The 19,729-nt window shown below is 42.6% G+C and overlaps 1 protein-coding gene and 1 long non-coding RNA gene across 2 annotated transcripts; one reads left to right on the top strand and one right to left on the bottom strand.

The window, feature by feature from the left end:
- Nucleotides 1-553: 553 nt before the first annotated feature.
- On the top strand, nucleotides 554-13,983 carry LOC131983949 (uncharacterized). Its single transcript, XR_009395515.1, has 3 exons — nucleotides 554-663; nucleotides 8,966-9,042; nucleotides 13,650-13,983. It is a non-coding gene; the product is annotated as an uncharacterized LOC131983949 (long non-coding RNA).
- Nucleotides 1,097-19,351, bottom strand: s1pr2 (sphingosine-1-phosphate receptor 2). The gene is made up of 2 exons (XM_059348793.1): nucleotides 18,937-19,351; nucleotides 1,097-4,361 (listed from the first exon to the last, which is right to left on the bottom strand). The coding sequence occupies exon 2, from the start codon at nucleotides 4,234-4,236 to the stop codon at nucleotides 3,121-3,123; it is 1,116 nt and encodes a 371-aa protein (XP_059204776.1). The 5' UTR covers nucleotides 4,237-4,361; nucleotides 18,937-19,351; the 3' UTR covers nucleotides 1,097-3,120.
- Between the last annotated feature and the right edge of the window lie 378 nt (nucleotides 19,352-19,729).

Genomic DNA, 19,729 nt, shown 5'->3' with positions numbered 1-19,729 from the left:
ATTTTGATGCTGATACTTTTGTACTTTTACTTATCCAGGACTTTTACTAGTAGTGGGGTCATTTCACAGTGTGGTAGTAGTACTTTTACTTAAGTAAGGGATCTGAATACTTTTTCCACTACTTGTTATGTGCCCATTTTACCACAAGGGGGCGCTACAATGTCACTGATATTGTGCAAATGGGAGTCTGTGGCTTCTCTGGTGGTCAAATCATGGTTGTAAATACTCTCCCTGTCATATTGTACATGCAAATCCAACCTGGCCACATTTATCAACAGTTTCCTTACATATTTATAGACCAATATTAATTGAGCTGTGATCAGTTTTAGTTTCCTCCAGTTTTGGCAGTTGTGTGTCTGTACCGTGTTTACATAGTCTACTGGAGAGGATTAATGGGTGTATTGGGTGTTTTTGTCCATGTTTAGTTTTTCTGTCCTTTTTTGCAGGGACAAAACCACAGCTGTCTTGTCTTCTGACTTTAATGTTTTTGTGTATACAACTTCACCTACAGGTTTCTGAGCATGATGTCATATCCTGCAGGGCACTGGAAAGACTTGGCAGACTTCCCAGCAGCGCAGCCTCCTGGGGCTGATTCAGCCAATGTTCCCACCCAGGAATCCTGGACGTCTGACAGGAAACAAGCCCAACTCTCCCAAGGCCAGTGTAAGTCAGCCTCTCCGCTCACCCAAAGTCTCCCCCTTACCCCCAAAACCTCTCACGGGGCCTTTCTTTATGCTTCTCTCAGACAAACTATCTTACAAATAGAAATTCTTCCTCACCACACCCTATTCCCCCCTCCCTGCCCTCTACTCAGCTTCCCATCGAAGCCTGGTCTTGTCTTAGCCTTTAAGCAACTGAACAATTTTATTAGGTAAGAGAGCCATGATTAATGGCCGAGCAGCATTTGAATTCAATTTCGGGGTTTCATGTTCAAGCTAGTGTTTTTCTGACCTTGTCAGAGCATGTTTGGATTAAATGCAGCATTTTAAATACTTCTCAGATGTGGGCACAATAGGGAGACGTCTCTGGACTTGCAGATAAGCTACAGCTGCAATTAAATTGTTTACAGCGCAGAAATAGACTCAAACACACAAAATAGATTATTTCAGTATTTCATTTATTTTATAAAAAAGGGAATGCAATTAACAAAAAGTTTATGTACCTACATTAGTGTTTCAGATTGTACCGATTTAACACAGGCAGCGTGCTACTGGACACAAAAGGCTATTGCACACGAGACATTTCATACAACACAAGTCATACATACTGTACAAAATACATACATACTTACATACAAACATACATAGTTATTCATGTATTTATTATAAAACATCATAGAGTCAAGCAAACACAATGAAGTGACAGGGACACAGATTAAAACACCTCTCCGTCTGAAAAAAACTGTGGGAAAGCAAACATCACTGAAGCTGCCAAAGTGCTTTTCACCATTTCTACTTGGTCATCTAAATGTAAAACTGAATATACAAGAACACTGAGGGAGAGAAGAGTTTTAAATGTGTGTCTACAGGAAGTAGGTTAGTGTAACCCTGAACAACAGGAACCGGACAATGAAAAACAGGACTTCCTTTGGCTGAAGGAAGTAACATGTTGTAGGATGTCAGAGAATGAGGATGAAGTTGACCTCCCAGGAGGGAAGATCCCCCCTGTGCATTTGAAACTGGATCTTCTTCTATTTTGTAGGGGAGGCGAGGGGTCTTTGGAAAGATGGGACATGTTTACATCTTTAGCTGCACAATGCATGTGGCTAGCAAATTAAACCAGGATGTTCACAATTTTTTTGTTCATGGTGCTATTTAAGACTTCACAGTGAGAGTGACCCACCCTGTTCATCTCACCCTCTGTTCGTCAATGACTTGGTAATTCAAAATGATGATCAATAATACTGTCAACAATGGAGCGCCTGCTCCAAACACTTCATACATACATTCAGCCTAATTCCCCAAGAGGAAGGCACAAACAGAGACAGCACATTGCTGCTATGTTGCTACAACACTGTCAGGACGTCATGCCCATTAGTCAAAGCTGCTGGGCAGCTGTCATTGAGTAAAAATCATCAGTGCCAACTCACTTCAGGAAATATGCTTTCTGATTAGGCCTTCCTCGACGGAAACTGTTAAGATACAAAAGACAACAGTAAAAGCAAGAGGGACAGATTATGAGGACAAATGAGGGAAGGGGTGTTAGTGATGGAAGCTGGAGCTCGAATATATCATACATACATTAGCACTTACAAATAAGTTAGAATTTCATGCATTAAATGTAAGCAGATTATGTAAGTTTGTTGTAGTTAATCAAATGGTTTAAGCAAGGTTATATAGGGAATATATAGCCCTGGTTTTGTCAAGGGAGCACTCGTGGTAATTTAGCTTCTGTGGAGTGCAGTGCTGAGTGAAGCTGATCACTGTGTCCACCTCTTTAAAGAAAGAGAGATGGATCTGTGGGCCTAATGTATACATATATCAGTATGGCAGTAATGTGGTTAAACCTTACTAAGAAAGACGATCTCTGAATGAATCTACAAAGTGCAAGCTTTGCATTGACGCATTTCTTGAAAGGACCAAAACAACTCACCACAACTAAGATATTATGCATGTTATATTTCTACAGTATTTGGCTTTTTATAGGGATTTACATGTTTTAAAAAGGAAAACAAGATGACAGGCATATACATGAAAATGGTTCACAACTCCATATAATTAATGAGAGTACCCACTTAAAAGCTATTTTCACATTTCTGAAAAGTTCTCACCAACTTAATTGGTCCCTCTTGAAATATTGTGTTTTTACACCTGCTGCATGGGTGAAACAATTGATTGGTGTTTGTGCATTCACACAACTTTTGGTTGTAGTAAGAAACAGTCTGCATTGAAGCCTTGCAAGTCATCTCAGTCCAGGTTGTGCTTGCTTTTTTTTAATATCTCTCCATCACAGCCTCTCTTTTGATCTCATACACATACACATGCTTTCACTCACTCTCACACTCACTAACTCACTCTCTCTCTCTCTCTCTCTCTTTCTCTCTCTCTCTCTCACACTCACACACACACACACACACACGCACACACACGCACACACAGTCAAGTACTCTGATGCACCATGTCAGACACAGGTGGTACAATCTTGCATGATTGGTATGGTCTGATGTTCGTGTTTGTTGGTGCAGTGTTCCAGAGAGCTGGAGCTCTTTAGAGGGACCAGACAACGGTCAGATGGCCGCCCACTTTGCAGCACCCCCCAGCAGCACAACACACGCAGAAACTCCTTTCTCATGTCCTTGCTGCGCAGTGTGTAGATCACTGGGTTAAGCGCTGAGTTCAGAGTGGCAAAGCCAAAAAACATGTCTGCTTTGGAGAGGATAGGGCAGAATTGTATCCTGCAGAATGAATCTAGGAGGAGGATGGTAAAAGCGGGCAGCCAGCACATAATGAAGACACCCAGCACTATAGTTACAGTTTTCAAAAGGGCATAGGCCGGAGAGTTGGTTGCTTCTTGGTGGCTGGAGCGTACAATCAAATAAATCCTCACGTAGAGGATGACAATAGAGAGGAGTAAGAGCCCTAAAATGGTGACAACAAAGAGGATGTATCTCTTCGAGTAGAGTGGCAATACAGCCGAGCATTCAGGGAGGTCGTTGATGCAGTTCCAGCCGATGATGGGCAGTCCTCCGAGCAGGATAGAGGTGACCCAACAAGCTCCTATCAGGAGGAACATGCGGCACGTTTTGGTGGAGCCGTACACCTTGACCTTGGTGATGGCAATGTACCGCTCTATAGCTATCGCCAGCAAGCTGAAGACTGACGCTGCCAGAGCGATAAACGCCGTCCCCTCCCGGATAAACCACTGCACAGGTTTCAGGTCAAAGGTCTTTGACCCTGACAGGAAAATGTTGGCTATGTATGCCGAGCCTGCCAGCAGGTCAGAGAATGCCAGATTGCCGATGAAGAAAAACATGGCAGAGTGAAACTTCTTGTTGCGGCAGACAGCAATGAGGACCAGCAGATTCTCCAGGATGATGATGGTGCAGAGGACCACGAAGACAAGGTTGAGGGTGGTGAGCGGCGTTTTATTCTCTATACGTTTATTTAGCTCCTGCGTGGTCATGTTCTTAGCATAGGCGTAGTAGGAGTGGATCAGGCTGTTATTGTAGTATTGGGAATACTTGCTCTTCATGGTGACAGGGTGGCAGAGCACAGTGGCTTTACGGCAAAGATTCATTCACACAGTGAAGTTGTGCAGAGTGTCTCCGCCGACAATCATTGCCTTTAAGGAGAGGACAGGAAGAGGCCGCAGGCTGGGAGGGAGACTGCCTGTCCACGTCTGAGGACCTCTATGTGGGTCACCTGCAGACACACAGAGAGGAAGAATGGTCTGGGTTAGTGACAAGGGAAATTCAGTTGCACTAATGAAATGAACTGTTACAAAGCAAACATACATTTTCAGCAAAGCAATGCACTCGCCAAAGTCCTTCAGCAAAACAAAGTAGCCAGGCAACAACCTGCTCGTCACTCTGCACAGTGGAAACTAAACATTTTAGGTCAAAGAGTGAAGGAACAGCGAACAGACCGGAGCTTCAAAATGAACACCCTTTAAAATCAAATATCCTTGAGGTGATCTAACGATGAACAGATTCCATTGAAGAGCTGCCATTTGTATGTAAAGTAAAGACCAACATGACATAAACGATTGGCCGCACAGTGCTACACTGCACTCTTTTGTGCACATTTGTTACAGCCCACACTGAACACCCACGCAGGCAACAGTTGCAGCTTGTTGTGGTCTAAAAGGAATGGAAAGTAATATTCCAGCGGCTCACAAGGGAATTGTATGTTATTACAAAAATTATTACTCTGTGGTATTGTCGAATATGGCAAAAATATTCAATATTTTGCTCAATATTGAGATCATGATTATTTAACATGCATAGTCATTGACATACCTTTATTTAAGGCTTTTTTGTTTACTTTTCTTTTAATTAGTGCGCTTCCAAAGTCTATTGAATACTCCTGAAGATATATATTTAAAAAATAAACAAACATTTGTGATGTCTAAATTAAAGCATTCATAGTTGTGATTAATTCGAAATATTTAATGCAATAAACAAAAGTAATCCAATTAATGCAAATTTAAATTTTTGGGATGTAGCAGGGCTACATTTTAAAGATATATGCTGTTGGGAAGAGGTCTAGATATTAAAGTTAGCATCGTTGTAAAACAGAATACAGCACAATTATGTTTTTGTTTTTTTCATTATCGTTGGAAGCCAAAATAAAATTTGATCAATTGTCCAGCTCCAAAATTAGGAATTGGCATTTACATTTCAAACAAATGCCAACAGCAACATAACATAAATGAATAGCTGCACAGTGAACACGCTGCACTAACTCAGTCCATTTATCACATCCCAAACTGAACACCCACGCAGGCAACAGTTGCAGCTTGTTGTGGTTTAAAGCAATGGAAAGTCATAATCCAGCAGCTCACAGGGGAGTTGTATATTATCATAAAAAATGACTCTGTGAGGTAACTCTGAGGAATATTTATATTCAAAAATGTTTCCTTTATTTGGCTGGTGAACCTGTGCAGGCAGAGATCATCTTCAGGTAGAAGAATAAATACTCTGTGAGTGCTGGTGCTCAGACAAAGGACTCGCAGTCTGAAGGGGACATTCCACTAACCCTGTCCGAGCACTCGGCTGTCAACACATGGCATTGTTGTGGGGAGCGAACCATTCCACTCCAGTGAGCTACCTCTCGAAACTTCAGCATAGCTTGTGGATCAGCCAGACCTCTTCATCCCGACCCTCCCCTTCCAACCAGTTCACACAAGCTAATCAAATAGATGCTCATGAGGGAAAGGTGGGAGTTTCCCTGACTTTATAAGATGGTGATGCATCAAAAGTAAATCATACATCATTTTGCATATGTCAGATTTACTATATTGTGTAATTATATACACATACAATGACACTATGTTTTATGGTTTTAAGGCTTATGTTGTTGTAGTCTGAATACATAAACAAGCTTGAGACCAATGCGGGAAAAAATAATATACTTAATAAAGTTTTATAATGCACCCACACAAATTAACAAAAACATTGTAAACCACTAATTTTGGCCTCAAATGACTCAGCTTTCAACAACAAAATAAAATGAGGTGCAGCTCCAGGGCTGAAAACAAAGGAAGGTTGGAGACTCTGGAAATCTAATTAGAGGTGGAGCTGGTGTCTTAAACCTGTCAAAAGCAACAGGATCCCTCTGCATGTCTGCTCCAGAAGTAACTCAACACTAATGCTTGTCTTCTGCAGCTCGCTCTTAATTGGAAACCTTTAGTGGAAACTGGGGCTGAACCTCTTCTCTGTCCTGCTGGACCCAAAACCAGAGAGACTGAAAGATGGAGAGGGAATGAGACAAAGCCAGACAGAGAGCATGCATGTGGAACGGCATCTGGACACAAAGGCTGGAATCTGAGACATCACTTCTGTGACGTCCACACACACACACACACACACACACACACACACACAGCAATGTGACGTGTTGCACCTCTTCACACGTGCATCTTTCTTCACACAATTTTGTGACAGACACAGAGTCGTGCAGCAAAGCATTCCCGTGCATGCAGGCAGGTTTGACACACTGCTGCTATTGGTTGCCAATATTAACCGGCATGCTGTTTCCTCAAGCAGGAACAAAGAACAATAGTCTCCTTTAGTGCGGATAGCATTGCCCTTCAGCCTTAATAATGGGACAGCACACTTCCATTTGGCAGCTGCAACTGTTTCATAGCAAAAATGTATTTACAGTCGAGCACTCCCTTATCAGAAATGCTGTATCAGGGCAGCTTGTCCCCCCTCCCCATGCTTTTCAGCTCCATTAATAGACACAAATAGGAGGCTTGAGGCTGAGCACATGTGCCAGCTGCACCAGTGAAATTACATTAGGTTACATTATTGCAGCCTATAATGATTTTATAAATGGAAAAGTCAGCCAATATATAAACCAGCTCTGTATCACTGCAGTCTCCAGTCTGCTAAGAGAAAGACGCACTGGTTTTTTATCTCTGTGCTTCTCTGTTTGCCCCTGACTGGTCTCACATGTGCTGTGTAGACAGCACAAGGTCCTCCTGTCACCTCCGGTCCTTGCCGTCTGTCATCACAGGGATTTCACTATTTGTGTGAAACCTGACGGGCTGGTTTGCCTACAGCACCGTCTCGCCGCAGCCCTGCCCTGAACCTCTACCTGCCGTGTGCCATTCAGATGTTTCCATGGCGATTGGCCGACAGCGGACTTCCTGCTCTGTAAGCCCTCCTTCCAGACCGACCCGTCATCCAAGTTGTGTCATGTGTTCGACCCAGACATCACTATCACACTTCCATAGTAGACACAACACATTGCTTAAAATGTTGTCATAGCATTTCCAAACATAGCTCAACAAACAATATGCTAGCTATCATATTGATATTACTAGTGTTTATTCACAGCTAATATTTTATGAACCAATTCAAATTTTATTAGTTTTTCACGGAACGATAACCATCTCATAAAATATTGTGGTTTCATGGTTTACAGTATAACACAATTATTATTATCAGTTTCAATGACCCTTAAAGGAATGAAAACAGAATAATGCTTTATAATCAAAACTTTAAACTTTTTTTAATAATAGAAGTATGTGTAAAAAAAACCCTCCCTTTTCCAAAACAAACAAATTAATTCAAAATTCAAATTCTTTTTTTAAATTATGTGGATAACCAAATGTCAACAGCAAGTATACAAAACAGGCTTACAATACATTGTGGCCATATCCCCCTGCCCTTTGGGGTTTCTATGATTTCATACACAACTGTGTGATGTCTGTGAAGGTGTGGAGAGGCTACGGAAAGACAAATGGCATAATATCCTGTCTGGATTTCACAGTGGAGCTAAGAACCAGTTAGAAAAGGTTATGAAAGAAACAACTGTGGAGGGTAAAAAGGGGCACCAAAAAGACAAACAAGTCACATGAGGCAGAAAGCTCACATGAGCCTGATCATCACTAAAAGTGTTTGTTCCTCATCTTTTGAATATGATGCTGAGATGCCCTTGTGGTGCACTTAAACACATGACCCCAAAGTGGTGTTTAGTTTTCACAGCTATGCCGACTTTTCACAGCCGCATGTACCAATGAAAACGTGCTTTTATCGACTGTAGAACCACACTTGCAAACAGCCGCGTAAATGTTCTTACTTCCGAAAGATGATTCAAAAGAGAGGCTGCTGAAAGCTGACTCTTGTTTACTCCTAATCCTAACAAGAAGCAGAGTCCCCTCTCCGTCACGGGACTGACGGCTGCACAAAAGCCTCAGGTGTTTTTCCCTGAAACACCTGATAAGCTCCAATTAGCCGAGCGTCTGCTCACCAAAAACCAAGGCAACGACGCCCCATTACACCACCTGCTACCTGTCACACTCTGCTTAAACCTGGCTCCACTTTCTCTGGGGGGAAAGCACTTAAAAAGGAAAACCGTCCTAACCCTTGACACAGCATGCATGTCCACGTTTCTGTGTACACACACGCGCAGTTTCACTCACATGTACAATCTAACACAAACATTTTGGTCTAGATAAGAGCGCCGACTAACCTTGTGTTTGTACAGTTTACAATTGCAGCTTATCTTGTTTGCATTTAAATGTGTTTACTAATTGTTTACCAGGAAGAATCACACATTGTGTCATGCTGTTGAGCCGTTTGTGGTCTGAAACATCCTGTAACACATCTTTCTCCATCTCCCCTTCATACTTGCTGCTCACGAGCCGCTGTAGTGGCAACAAAGCACCAACCCAGCCTGTTTTATGTTACAGTACAGAATCTGCTCTAAAATGCCAGCAGCATGACACTATAACACAAAGATCATCTTTGTTTAGACTATAATATGAAAAAGTTAATCATGTATATTTTCCATTTTAGGGAGATTTAATGACTTCCTGCGGCCTCTATGAGACACCAGGCTCTTCCTCTGGAATAGACTTCATCTCAGCCACAAGGTAATCCATCATGGATACACAGAAAGCATCTGCTGCTGTGATTTGTGCTTTCCTGTTCAGTTACACAGCAGTCTTTGCTGTAACTGTGAGCAGAATCAGTCTGCACCTTTCTTCTTCCCCCTGCTGCTCTGCAACAATTAGACGACTAATTGTTCAGTGGATCGACAGAAAAAAATAAACAGAAACTAAATGAAAAGTCATTTAAAATATTTTTCTCTGTTATTTATCATATTAAACTGAATATCTTTGGGTTTTGCACTGAAAAAGCAAGACATTTAAAGATCAAGATTTGAAGATTTAAACATCACCTTGGACTTTAAAAAGCATTTCTATTTCTGACATATTATAGACCAAATTATTATTTAAGAAAGTAATTGGCAGATTCATCACAAATAAAACAATGATTAGTTGCAGCCCCAGACTAAAGAACAGTCTGTAAGCTGCTGCTGTAATATCAGCACTCATATGTAAAGGAAATGTAAGGATTTGAGGCCGATAGCAACTTCCTGTAGGTGATGAATATTATAAACTAAATTGTGTTGCAAGCGAGTCTTTACTTTCAAACAGGATGTAATCTAAATGTTGTGTCCTTTTCAGCATCTCAACCCGAGTAAACTAAAAGGTGTGAATGTGATTGAATGACAGAGGTTCAGCAGAAGAGCTGCGAGGAAAATTCCATATTCAGAGCACAGCATTGTGGTCATAGCATTTCCCCCAGTCAAGTGTTGACATGCCACTTGCAAGGGAGAAAAGACAGCTATTTGCCACCACAAATTTTTTACCACTGCTACCACAGAAGCTTCAATACATGCAAATGCCTAAACGGAAAGATACACGCCCACAGTCACTCTTTACTCATTTCCATGTCTTAAACTTTATCAGCGATGACGTTGTCTTAACCCTGCCAGCTCACTGCTACTATACAAGCCACGGCACACATGGGCCCGTTATGGCAGGCCTTTTTTTTCTCCTTTTTTTGCAGCTCCATGCAGTCACGCTTTGCAACCATAGAAAAAACAGGGATGGACTGTGTCTGCTGGCAGGTGGCTGCAGCGTGTCTCTGCTGCTCTATCCATCATCAGCCCCGGGCCTCTGTGTGTGTGTGTGTGTGTGTGTGTGTGTATGTGTGTGAACCTTTTCACATCAGCACAGCAACACTATTGATTGTCTGCAAGTCAATTTCCAGGAAAAAGCATTATGTTTCCAGTATCACTAACTGGGATGAAGAGGATTCATGCTGTGACATGAATGGTCCTTCAAACAACCTTGGACACAGCACAGACTAAACAGCGTCTCTCCTGGAAGGTCAAAATAAACCCAGAACAGTTCTTTCATCCTCACTCACCATGACTGCCTGAGCTTATCTTAAGCTGTTGCTGTTATCTGTGTTATACGCCTCACTGCCGACAACCTCTCTGATAAAACTGATGCCCAAAACACCGGAGTAAAGTTGCACAGTTGACATGCTTTTGCAACTTCAACTTCCTACTATGTCATCCAAAGAAACACTTACATAAAGAACAAATGCAGTCATTTCAAGCTCTCAGGACTAAATTACACTTTTCTTTAGCAATCAATGGTCAATATAGAAGAGTGCTATGCATGCACATTTTTTTTTGTTCTTTCTTAAACGTTTTCAGATGTTTATTCTAATTACACCAGTCCAACCAAATAATGGCCAGGAACACATACAACTCCCACTCACTGTTGAGTCTCTCGTAGTAGTGTCCATTAAGAAGTCTGAAGCATAACAGAAAAGTGCTCAAATAAAATAAATATCTTCAAATGCATCACCAACTTCCACAATGGGGTACATTAACAACATAAATACAAATGAAACATATAAAGGAAAATTACCGTGTGCGCCATGTTCAATGTTGCTCTGACCCATAATGCAACTGACATGACCTCACCACACAACTTAACGTTTCCCACAATGCCTCTACTAGACTGTGACCCTGTTACAGGTTGGGTGGGTTGTACAGTAAAAACCTTACATTCAGGGCAATACATTTTTAGCCAAACATTTCAAGTATCCTTTAGGCAACATATATCTTATCAACCTTTTAACACCCTATTTATTGCACTTCTAATGACTTTATGAACTTAAATGATTATGAATTTATGTTTGAAACATACACAATAAACACAAAAATGAAACTGTCTATGAGACAGTTACATTTAAGGTTATTTACTAAGAGACAGAAAGTCTGACACAGTGGTGTCTGGCAGTGGTTTCACACTCTGGATCTCGTACTCGAGGGACAAAAGCGTGGGCTGAGGATGGAGGAGTGAAACACAGGCAAATAAGTCGTCAGGATCTGTTGTTTTGAAACACCCAACGGCTCATGAAATCCCCACGCAAATGAAAACTAAGGGTTTTAGGGGAAGTACAAACAAGAAAGAAGAGAGCCTGTTTCAGTGTTGCGCTGTAACTTGCACGGTCTAGAGGAAGAACAGACGGGGAGATATGAGATGGGGGCCTGCAATATCTCAAAAGCTTGGAGAGGAACTAGACCGGGGGAACAAATATAATAGAGAAAAAACTTGGCAAACATATGTCTGTGACTTGCTAAACCGTGCCACAGTTATCCACAAATCACATCCCTTTTTCTATGACTAAAATAAGAAAGGAGAAGTGTCGCATCAATCACGATACCTGCGTCAAGTTATTTGATGAAAAGCAAATAATAACGTAGTTCTGTTTTAACATCATATGAAATGGTTCCCCTTTGTTTTTCAGCTTTATTTTTAGCTCTCTTTGTCCGTTATTATGCTAACACAGTTCATTTAAACTGCGTATAAGCTGCTAGATATTAGTGGAGTGGGTGTCCCCAATACACGGGGCTTCATCGTTTAATTAGGGATTACCCTTTCACTCGTCAAACAGTTTGACAGTTTGGGTACAGCCTCTTCTGAGGAGTCCAGTCTGTCAACACAGTTCAGTCAAGAACAAAAAGTGTTTTTTTTCCTGCGTGTGTCAAAGTGACTAGATTTCTGTTCCTCTCCTCAGTCAGTTCATCTCTTGCAACTTTGCAGTGCTTTATTTATGGCAGCTGTTCATGTGCGGTGGCTCTTAGAGTGGCAGTGAGAGGAGCTGGAGACAAAGAGCTGCGTAAAAAAAGGGCATCATACAGCCTCAGGAGCCATAACCCGCATGACCGGCAGACACCCCCACCCCCAGTCTGCCCCATTGGGGGGTGGGGGATCTCCAAGGGTGGCGCCTGAGAGGCAATTACTGTAATACCTTCACCCTCGGACCATTCCTGTCAACTTAAGTCACTGTCTTCCTAATTATTCATGTTTTTATATCGCTCTATTTTGCATATTTCCCATTTCAAGCAGCTCCCTGATTCGCAGAGAAAAAGAGCCCTCACTCTAACACCCCCCCCCCCTCCTCTCGTATATATTTTAAACTTCACCACAGAGATCAAAAGACAAGGCCACAAAGAGGTGATTAAATGCACATCAAGAAGGATTTATTTAGCACACATCTGGGGCAGACATGTTCTTATAAGGCCCTATTAAAGACTTCATTACAGCACATACTGTGCAATCAGCTCTCCATTCAGGAAACTCTACTCTCTGTAGTTTCTTGCAAAACTGTACGTATGTGTCCTAACTCTTGTGTTACCATTGTCATTCTTATAGTTAACCCCTGGAGACAAAAACATATAGTCCTGCAGCATGCATGTGCAAACTGCCCTGAGAACTATTCTGAGAATTCAAGCTGTAGATGGAACAGCAGAAAACCACACATGCACAAGCTCTGTTGCTTGTGATTTTGGTTGTCAGGTTAATACGTATCAAGGTAAGATTGTGTTAACCACATGCAGACTTTAAGAAAAGTCACATACAGTCTGACAGATGTGAAACAACAAGAAGTAGAGAAACTTTCACTTAAAAAAAAAAAATACTTGATAATTTCGATAGCACTTAAAAAAATGTTTTTTTAAAGTAGGAACACAAAAATAGGAGAATATTTTCCTTTTTTTATAATAACCTGCAAATAGTGGTGGGACTGAAAAAAGTCACTCAATAACAACAACAAAAACACATCCAGATTGTTTCATCTGGAAGCCTTAGGTTGAAAATATGATGGTAGATCTGTTCTTTTTAATAGCTTCAGCACTGATTCTATTGAAGGTGGAGATTGTACCATTTTAAACACATGGTACTGAAAAAAATTGGAAGAATTGATTGTTCTGGTAACCTTAGTAAGAAGGTCAATAAAGCTGCCTTGCCTGCATCAGAAACTTCAGGTCTTGATTCAAGTTTCAGCTGCTCGGCCCCCCTCACACCTTCCCATGTCCTTATCTTTACAATGAGGTCTCCAATAATGAATGGCTTTGAACCCTCTTTAGGTGTCTTTTGTCCTGGCTCCCTACTCCTATTCTACTCTGTTGCTAGACCTTGAACTCCACCCCTTCTCAAGTTCTGTTGCTTCATTGAAAAACTGTGAGGTTGCCGTGAGAGAGCTTGTGATTATTTGTTGCATGGAACACGAGACATGACAACATGCTGTATATCCGATCAATTGTGTATGTTAGTAGTGTGGAGAAGTTGCTGTGACTGTGACATTCATGTCTGTTCCACTGATGTTGCAGTGAGCATCATCACAAACCGTCACGGGACAGCATGCCATGCGGAGGAGAGAGGGGAAGGTGCTGGCGACAAAACAAAGAGCTTCACAATGGAAAATGATAGCATCAACACAGGCTGACACACAGGGGCAGAAAGCTGCCCTGATTGCTTCTGCTGAGCGCCGGCTGATAAGATGATGAATTGATGGAGGCCCTCCATTTCTCCTCATGGTCCAGCATAAGAAAACAACTCCAGACTCCTCTGGCAAACACACATCCATTAAACACAGCTCTGTTGTTGGAGAAAAACATGGTTGCCTGGTGAGGGAACATTGTTGTGTCCACACAGCCTACTGTTGCTCCTCGGTATTTTATACAATTAAAGGATTTCTTGCTTCGAAGAGCAAATTTATTTCTTGAAAAACATAAATCGGCCTCTTTGGCATCAGGAAATTGTAAACTGTGCAAAAATATGTGTGTAGGGCCAATACAACCTGCATTTAAAGACTGGTGGATGTGTGCATGGAAAGAAACCTGAGGGTATTAACCTTACAGAGTTTTGGAGGGATACTATGTCTGTTTTACTTCCTGGCACGAGTAAAACATTTTTAAAAGAAAAGGCCCCACTGTAAATAACTTGGCTTTTTATGCAGCTTTACAAGCCTTATGCAAGGTTTGGGCAGAGTGGCTTGCCAAAGGGATATTTTTGCAAAAATAACAAACAGGTCAGAAAGAGAGTACTGCTGAGGTGAAGCCTTTCAGAGGGGACGAGACAACAGCTACTTGACTTTGACCTCGACAAGGCTCATCTGAAATGAACATGTTTGAGCAGTTGTCACATTAAGTAAACAGATTCCGCTTCCCCTCAATCTGTCAGTTGCAATGGAGCAGTCTGGCCTTTGTCATGACCCGGCTTGTGTTTGGCTGGAGGTTAATTCCATCCTGTCTTTAAGCCTGGAAAGACTGAAGCAAAGGCCTTTACAGGATACACAATCTTAATAGATCTTTTTAACAAAACAGGCCATAACAGTTGGCTATTTTGCCTTATTTTTAAAATCAGCCCATTATTAAAAAACAGACAGAGCTCATTGGGAGGGGATCAGCTGAACTTTTAGTTCCTAACTTTTAGTTCCAAGCAAAATGAATGGCTTCAACAGACTCTTACTGGCTGCATGGGGCAATTCAAAATCCAAGAACCGTTTCCAGCTTACTTCTGGATCTGGGGAGGTGGGGTGTTGAAGTAATCCCGCTGAGTTTTCCAGCTGCACAAACAAAGCTGACTGGATAACAAAGGCTTCCAAGAGAGAAGAAGAAACAGGAGGAGGGGGTCTGCAAAACCACAGCATCTTCATGTGTACCTGCTCCAAGTTCGCTGGAGAGAGAGCGCTGAGAATGACCAGAAATAAGGAAAACCACGACATGACCACACTGATTAAGCCTGCTGCTTGAACAGACAGTATGAGGTTGTTCCTATCCAGTTCATAAATCACACTGGATAACCTAAGGAGAGGCTGCAAAGTGCTGCCGACCCCATCCAAAGCCACAGCAGTAACCAGAAACCTTGTCTTCAATCTACTTGTCATTGTCTCAGAAAGATGTATAATGTTCCTGTCTTTGGAGCAGCGTTGCACAATGAAAAAATGCCTGTCAGAGCGCTAAAAACCATTTACAGCATTATTTCCAACTGGCAGCAGTTTAGTACAAGGGGGTTGGTCCAAGCTTGAAATGTGACAGAAGAACAGACTGATCCTCACCGCAGAGTGTAGGGAAATCCTGGCATGCTGCTACAAGCATCAGCGCCTGGTCATGGGGGGTCCTAAAGTTTGTCCAAGTCCTTCAAGTGGAAAAGGAATGTAACAGGAGACTTTAAAGCTAATTGATTCTTTTGTTGGGTAAAACACCTTCTTAAAATAGTCGCAGTGAAATCCTCACATAGTGTAAATGTTTATATTATAATCAGAACAGCACTGACAGCAACGGAGAACGGTTGTTTTGAAAAGGAGAGACAGATAGTGCAAGTAAGTGCACATGTGTATTTCTCTACCTCCCAGCAAAGAGCAAACAGTCATTGTGACCTTTAGTGACATGCTATTGTGTTTACAAAATGAGTAAAAATCAGAGGACGCCATATTTATTTCTCTGATCTCAGACACTCCCAGCTTGGCTCTGAAGCCACACGCTGTCAGCTGTGTTGTGACTTGTGCTTCGGCAGCTTGCGAACAGAAGGCGTTTATTTTGCTCCAGCTGCCACACCCAAGGAAAGTGTTTTTCAGCTAAAGGGGGAACTCTGAGCCTGGAGAACCCAGATGGCTTTCTGCAGAACACTATTAACATCACAGAGCCTGAAAGCAATGTATAAACACATGCATTGTCTCCTGTGATCTGCCATGGTTCCTATTCTTTTTAAAAAGTTGTGTATACTCTGACTGGTTTCATTTAACCAGGTAAAACCAGGTTGCCTCTGGCAGGTCACTCCTCTGATCTTTCAGTGTTGTCACTCCTCTGATCGGCCTCAATAAAGTGCTGAACAAAAGAGAAGTGAGTCTCCCAAAGGAGAACCCTTCTCGCTGCTTCCTTATAGCAACCGCTCTCAGGCCTGAGCTGAAACCCGAGCATCCTTCAGGGATCGACACCACCCACCACCCACCCACCACCCATCCCCGCCTTCAACCCCCCTAGTGACCCGTTCCATTAAAAAAAGTCCCTCAAATCCAGTTCCCACCGCTGAATTGCCATTAATTTATTTATCCGTCCATGCACTTATACATCTATTTATTTATTCAACTCATCTATTTGTCTCCATTTCTCACGCTATCTCTGGCAGTCCCCATTGAGCGGGTCTGATTACAGCAGTCATCTTGTAGATGAAAACAGGGCTGCTGAGCACACAGAGCGAGGTCAACAACCGGGATTTGTTCAGCTTTTAAAGAGTAAATGCAGGGACTTTCAAGGTACTGAAACCCAAAATGTCCAGACTTTCGTATCCTTAATTGTCACATCTAAATTGTTACTATTGATGCAATTGCGTAAAGAAAAGCAGATGGTCGTCCTCATGAAGCAGGAGAGCAGAACAGAAAACGGCTTTGTCCTAGTACTTGTTACTCTGTTTAATGACAATGAAGTTGAATCTCATCATGTCAAATCGCCTCCTTTTCACTTTGGTGCCCATGTCAGTCGATCCAGACAACTGGATTGTCTCATTTTAGATATTAACTTATTTTCGGTTTGCATGAGTGACCTTGAAAAGATAACGTTAAAAATTAAGCATTTTACAAACTTTCAAGACTTTATATGAGCCCTGAGCAACACATAAGTCATGATGTCATTGGCTGCTGGACAGAGTCAGTCTGCCTGCGCTCTAACATAAAAGATTTGAAAGTCTCTGTAGACTGGTAAGTGTCTGGGAAAGGCTGCGTGTGCCTGAAGCTGTCTGGCGAGTAAGTTGGCGCTCTTCACAGCACCCTGGGGTAACTCTCACCCAGGCCAAGGATGGTGAAGTGTGTGAAGAAGCCTGGCAGCAGGCAGGCCTGGTGGGGTGGCAGGTTTTGTTCTGGTGCAATGAGCCATGTGGCCAAACACAGACGGCCGGCCGGCTGTATCATGAACTGTCTTGAGCCAGTCCAAGGCATGCTGGGAGAAGCATCTGAGTCCATGAGCGGCAGCGCATGCACCCCCCAAACAAACAGAGCTGCTCTACAGTCTCAATGAACCTGCTGACAGGGCCTTCAACACTTGCTAGTCCTCTTCTAATGCTGCTGAGCGTGCTTCCTCTTCACCCCCTAGTCCTGATGTTATCACAGAAAGATGTTTGCTCGTCTTAATTTGACAGGCTTTGTAGCATCCGTTTGTATTTGTGACTTTGGTGTTCTTGCTTCAACTGAGAAAATGCCGCTACAAGCCTTTTCCGTTTCAGTGAGCCTGCTAATGAGCACAACACTGTGCAGACTGAAGCAGGCCGTCCACAGCAGCAAGGATGACGGATTGGGGAGTTTATCTGGGCAATAAACATTAGTTCCTCCTCCTTATCATCTTATCTCACTGTGATTTGAGGATTCTCTCACAACAGGATGCCTCATGGCTGGACTGTTGACACCTATGCATCCCCCTCTGCAGCGTTTTCAGACACAGAAACAAACATGCTGTTTGGTCTGATAGCGGTGATAAGGAAACAGGGCTAAGATGCTGCAAATGTTACAATTATGGCTGGGCTATATATAGATATTATTGTATGAAATTAAGTCTTAAAAAGTCTTTGAAGGACACATTACAGAAAAGTGATGTCATTTTCTGAACTTACCGCACTGTAAGCTGTTTTATTATTCGCTTTTTAAAAAACTCATTGTGTAAATGCACCAATGGTCAACTCTACAATATCGGAGGTATTTGGCCAAAAATATTGTGATGTTTGATTTTCTCCATTTCGTCCAGCCCTGGTTCCAATACACAACTACAATCGACTTGTCTATAATACAAATGCACGTTATTATGACAGTGTATTTATATTGTTACTGTAATATTTGCTCAGTTTAAATCTCTGACAACACTGTACTGTAGTGTGTTAAGACCTTGCTTGTTAAAGCTCTGTGCTGCCTTCCTCTGGGGAGCATCTCCAGCCCCATGAGATTAACTCCGGTACATGGGGGATAATGGGGGCTTTTGTCTTATTAATACATCCTTTCAATACAATGCCTTCTTTAGAGTGACGGATGAACAAGCCTCAACAACATCGGAGGGGTCAGAGCAGGGGGGGTGGGGTGGGGGGGCACAGCAGGCTGCGCAACGGCTCCAAGGAAATGTGTGTGTGGAGGGCCCCTGCATGGACGCGCCCGGGGTGCACGCAGCTCGTCCCCAACAACAGCATTACAGACGACATATGATGCAGCAAACTGCACTGACCCCCCCTAATGCAACCCCCCGTGTATGATCGACAGCTGTAGCCCTGCGTGTTAATATTTAACACCACACAATGTTATTCATTAAAACACACAGTGTGTTTAACAAACACACGGAATCCAAATATTCAATGCAGGCTGCAGAAGCGTATAGCGACCAATACAGCAGAAGTAGTGTGTTACTTAATTTTGGCAATTCTGCTGTCAAAGGTGTTTGTGAGTCAACGGGACTTTGCGCGTCAAAAGAGACTTTCAGTTCATTTTGGGCTAAATGAGTAGTCATTCCTGCGATGAAGCAACCTCGAGTTTACTGGAATCAACTCAAACTGCATGGCATATTACAGTAGACACACATCAGACTCTTTTGTTAGGCTGCAGCAGCACATACAGACTATCACACTAACAATACTTTTACTCACCCCATGAGAGATTCAGTACAGAGCAGCGAAAAGACGCTCCGAAAAATATTTGTCTCCAAATGTCCTCACATGTGGTCACCGCTTTCCACAAACGCTGCGTCAAAGTTCCTCGGCTCCGGGGTCGAGAGGCAGCGTTGACAATCAAAACTTTAGTGGAGGACTACACGGCGTGTCTCGTCTAGTCTTTGGTAAATCCATACCGGTCTGTGCGCCAGCGCGGAAACATTAGAAAAGCTCTCCCCAAAAGCGAGACGATTAATAAAAATAAGGAGCGATAAAAGACTTTTTCTTAAAGCAGCACTTTCTCCTTTGTCGCTCTAATCCCAACAGTCCGTCTGATTGTCCTGCAGCTCTCTGGGAACAACAGCTCCACGGGGCTGTGGAGCGTCAGGGAGGCGCGCGCAAACAATACGCGCTCACACACACACACACAAACACACACCCACACACATGCGGGAGACAGTGTATGGAAACGTCATATGCCCATAAAGAGTAGCGAGTCTCAGTGTCGAAATATAACGACTAGGCGGGTTTGTGGACAGCAATTAATATGGAAAATACTTTTTAAGACTATTTCTGGACCCTTTTCTCCACTCCGGAGCACACAAATGAAGTCCAGATGTTCCACCTCTTCACTTCCTCTCTCCTAGCAGATCCCAGCGTGAACCAAAGCCCACACTCTAAAGCTCATCCTGGATCAGTTTCCCCTGAGAGCAGTGGCCAGCTGCAAACGCATAAAGCTAAAATTAATTCATTCTACAGTGTTAAAGTAATATGGTAGATAGATAAATAC

This window comes from Centropristis striata, chromosome 13 (genome assembly GCF_030273125.1).
Source record: "Centropristis striata isolate RG_2023a ecotype Rhode Island chromosome 13, C.striata_1.0, whole genome shotgun sequence".
In the NCBI taxonomy this organism is placed as follows: Eukaryota; Metazoa; Chordata; class Actinopteri; order Perciformes; family Serranidae; genus Centropristis; species Centropristis striata.
This window is presented reverse-complemented; position numbering and strand designations above follow the sequence as displayed.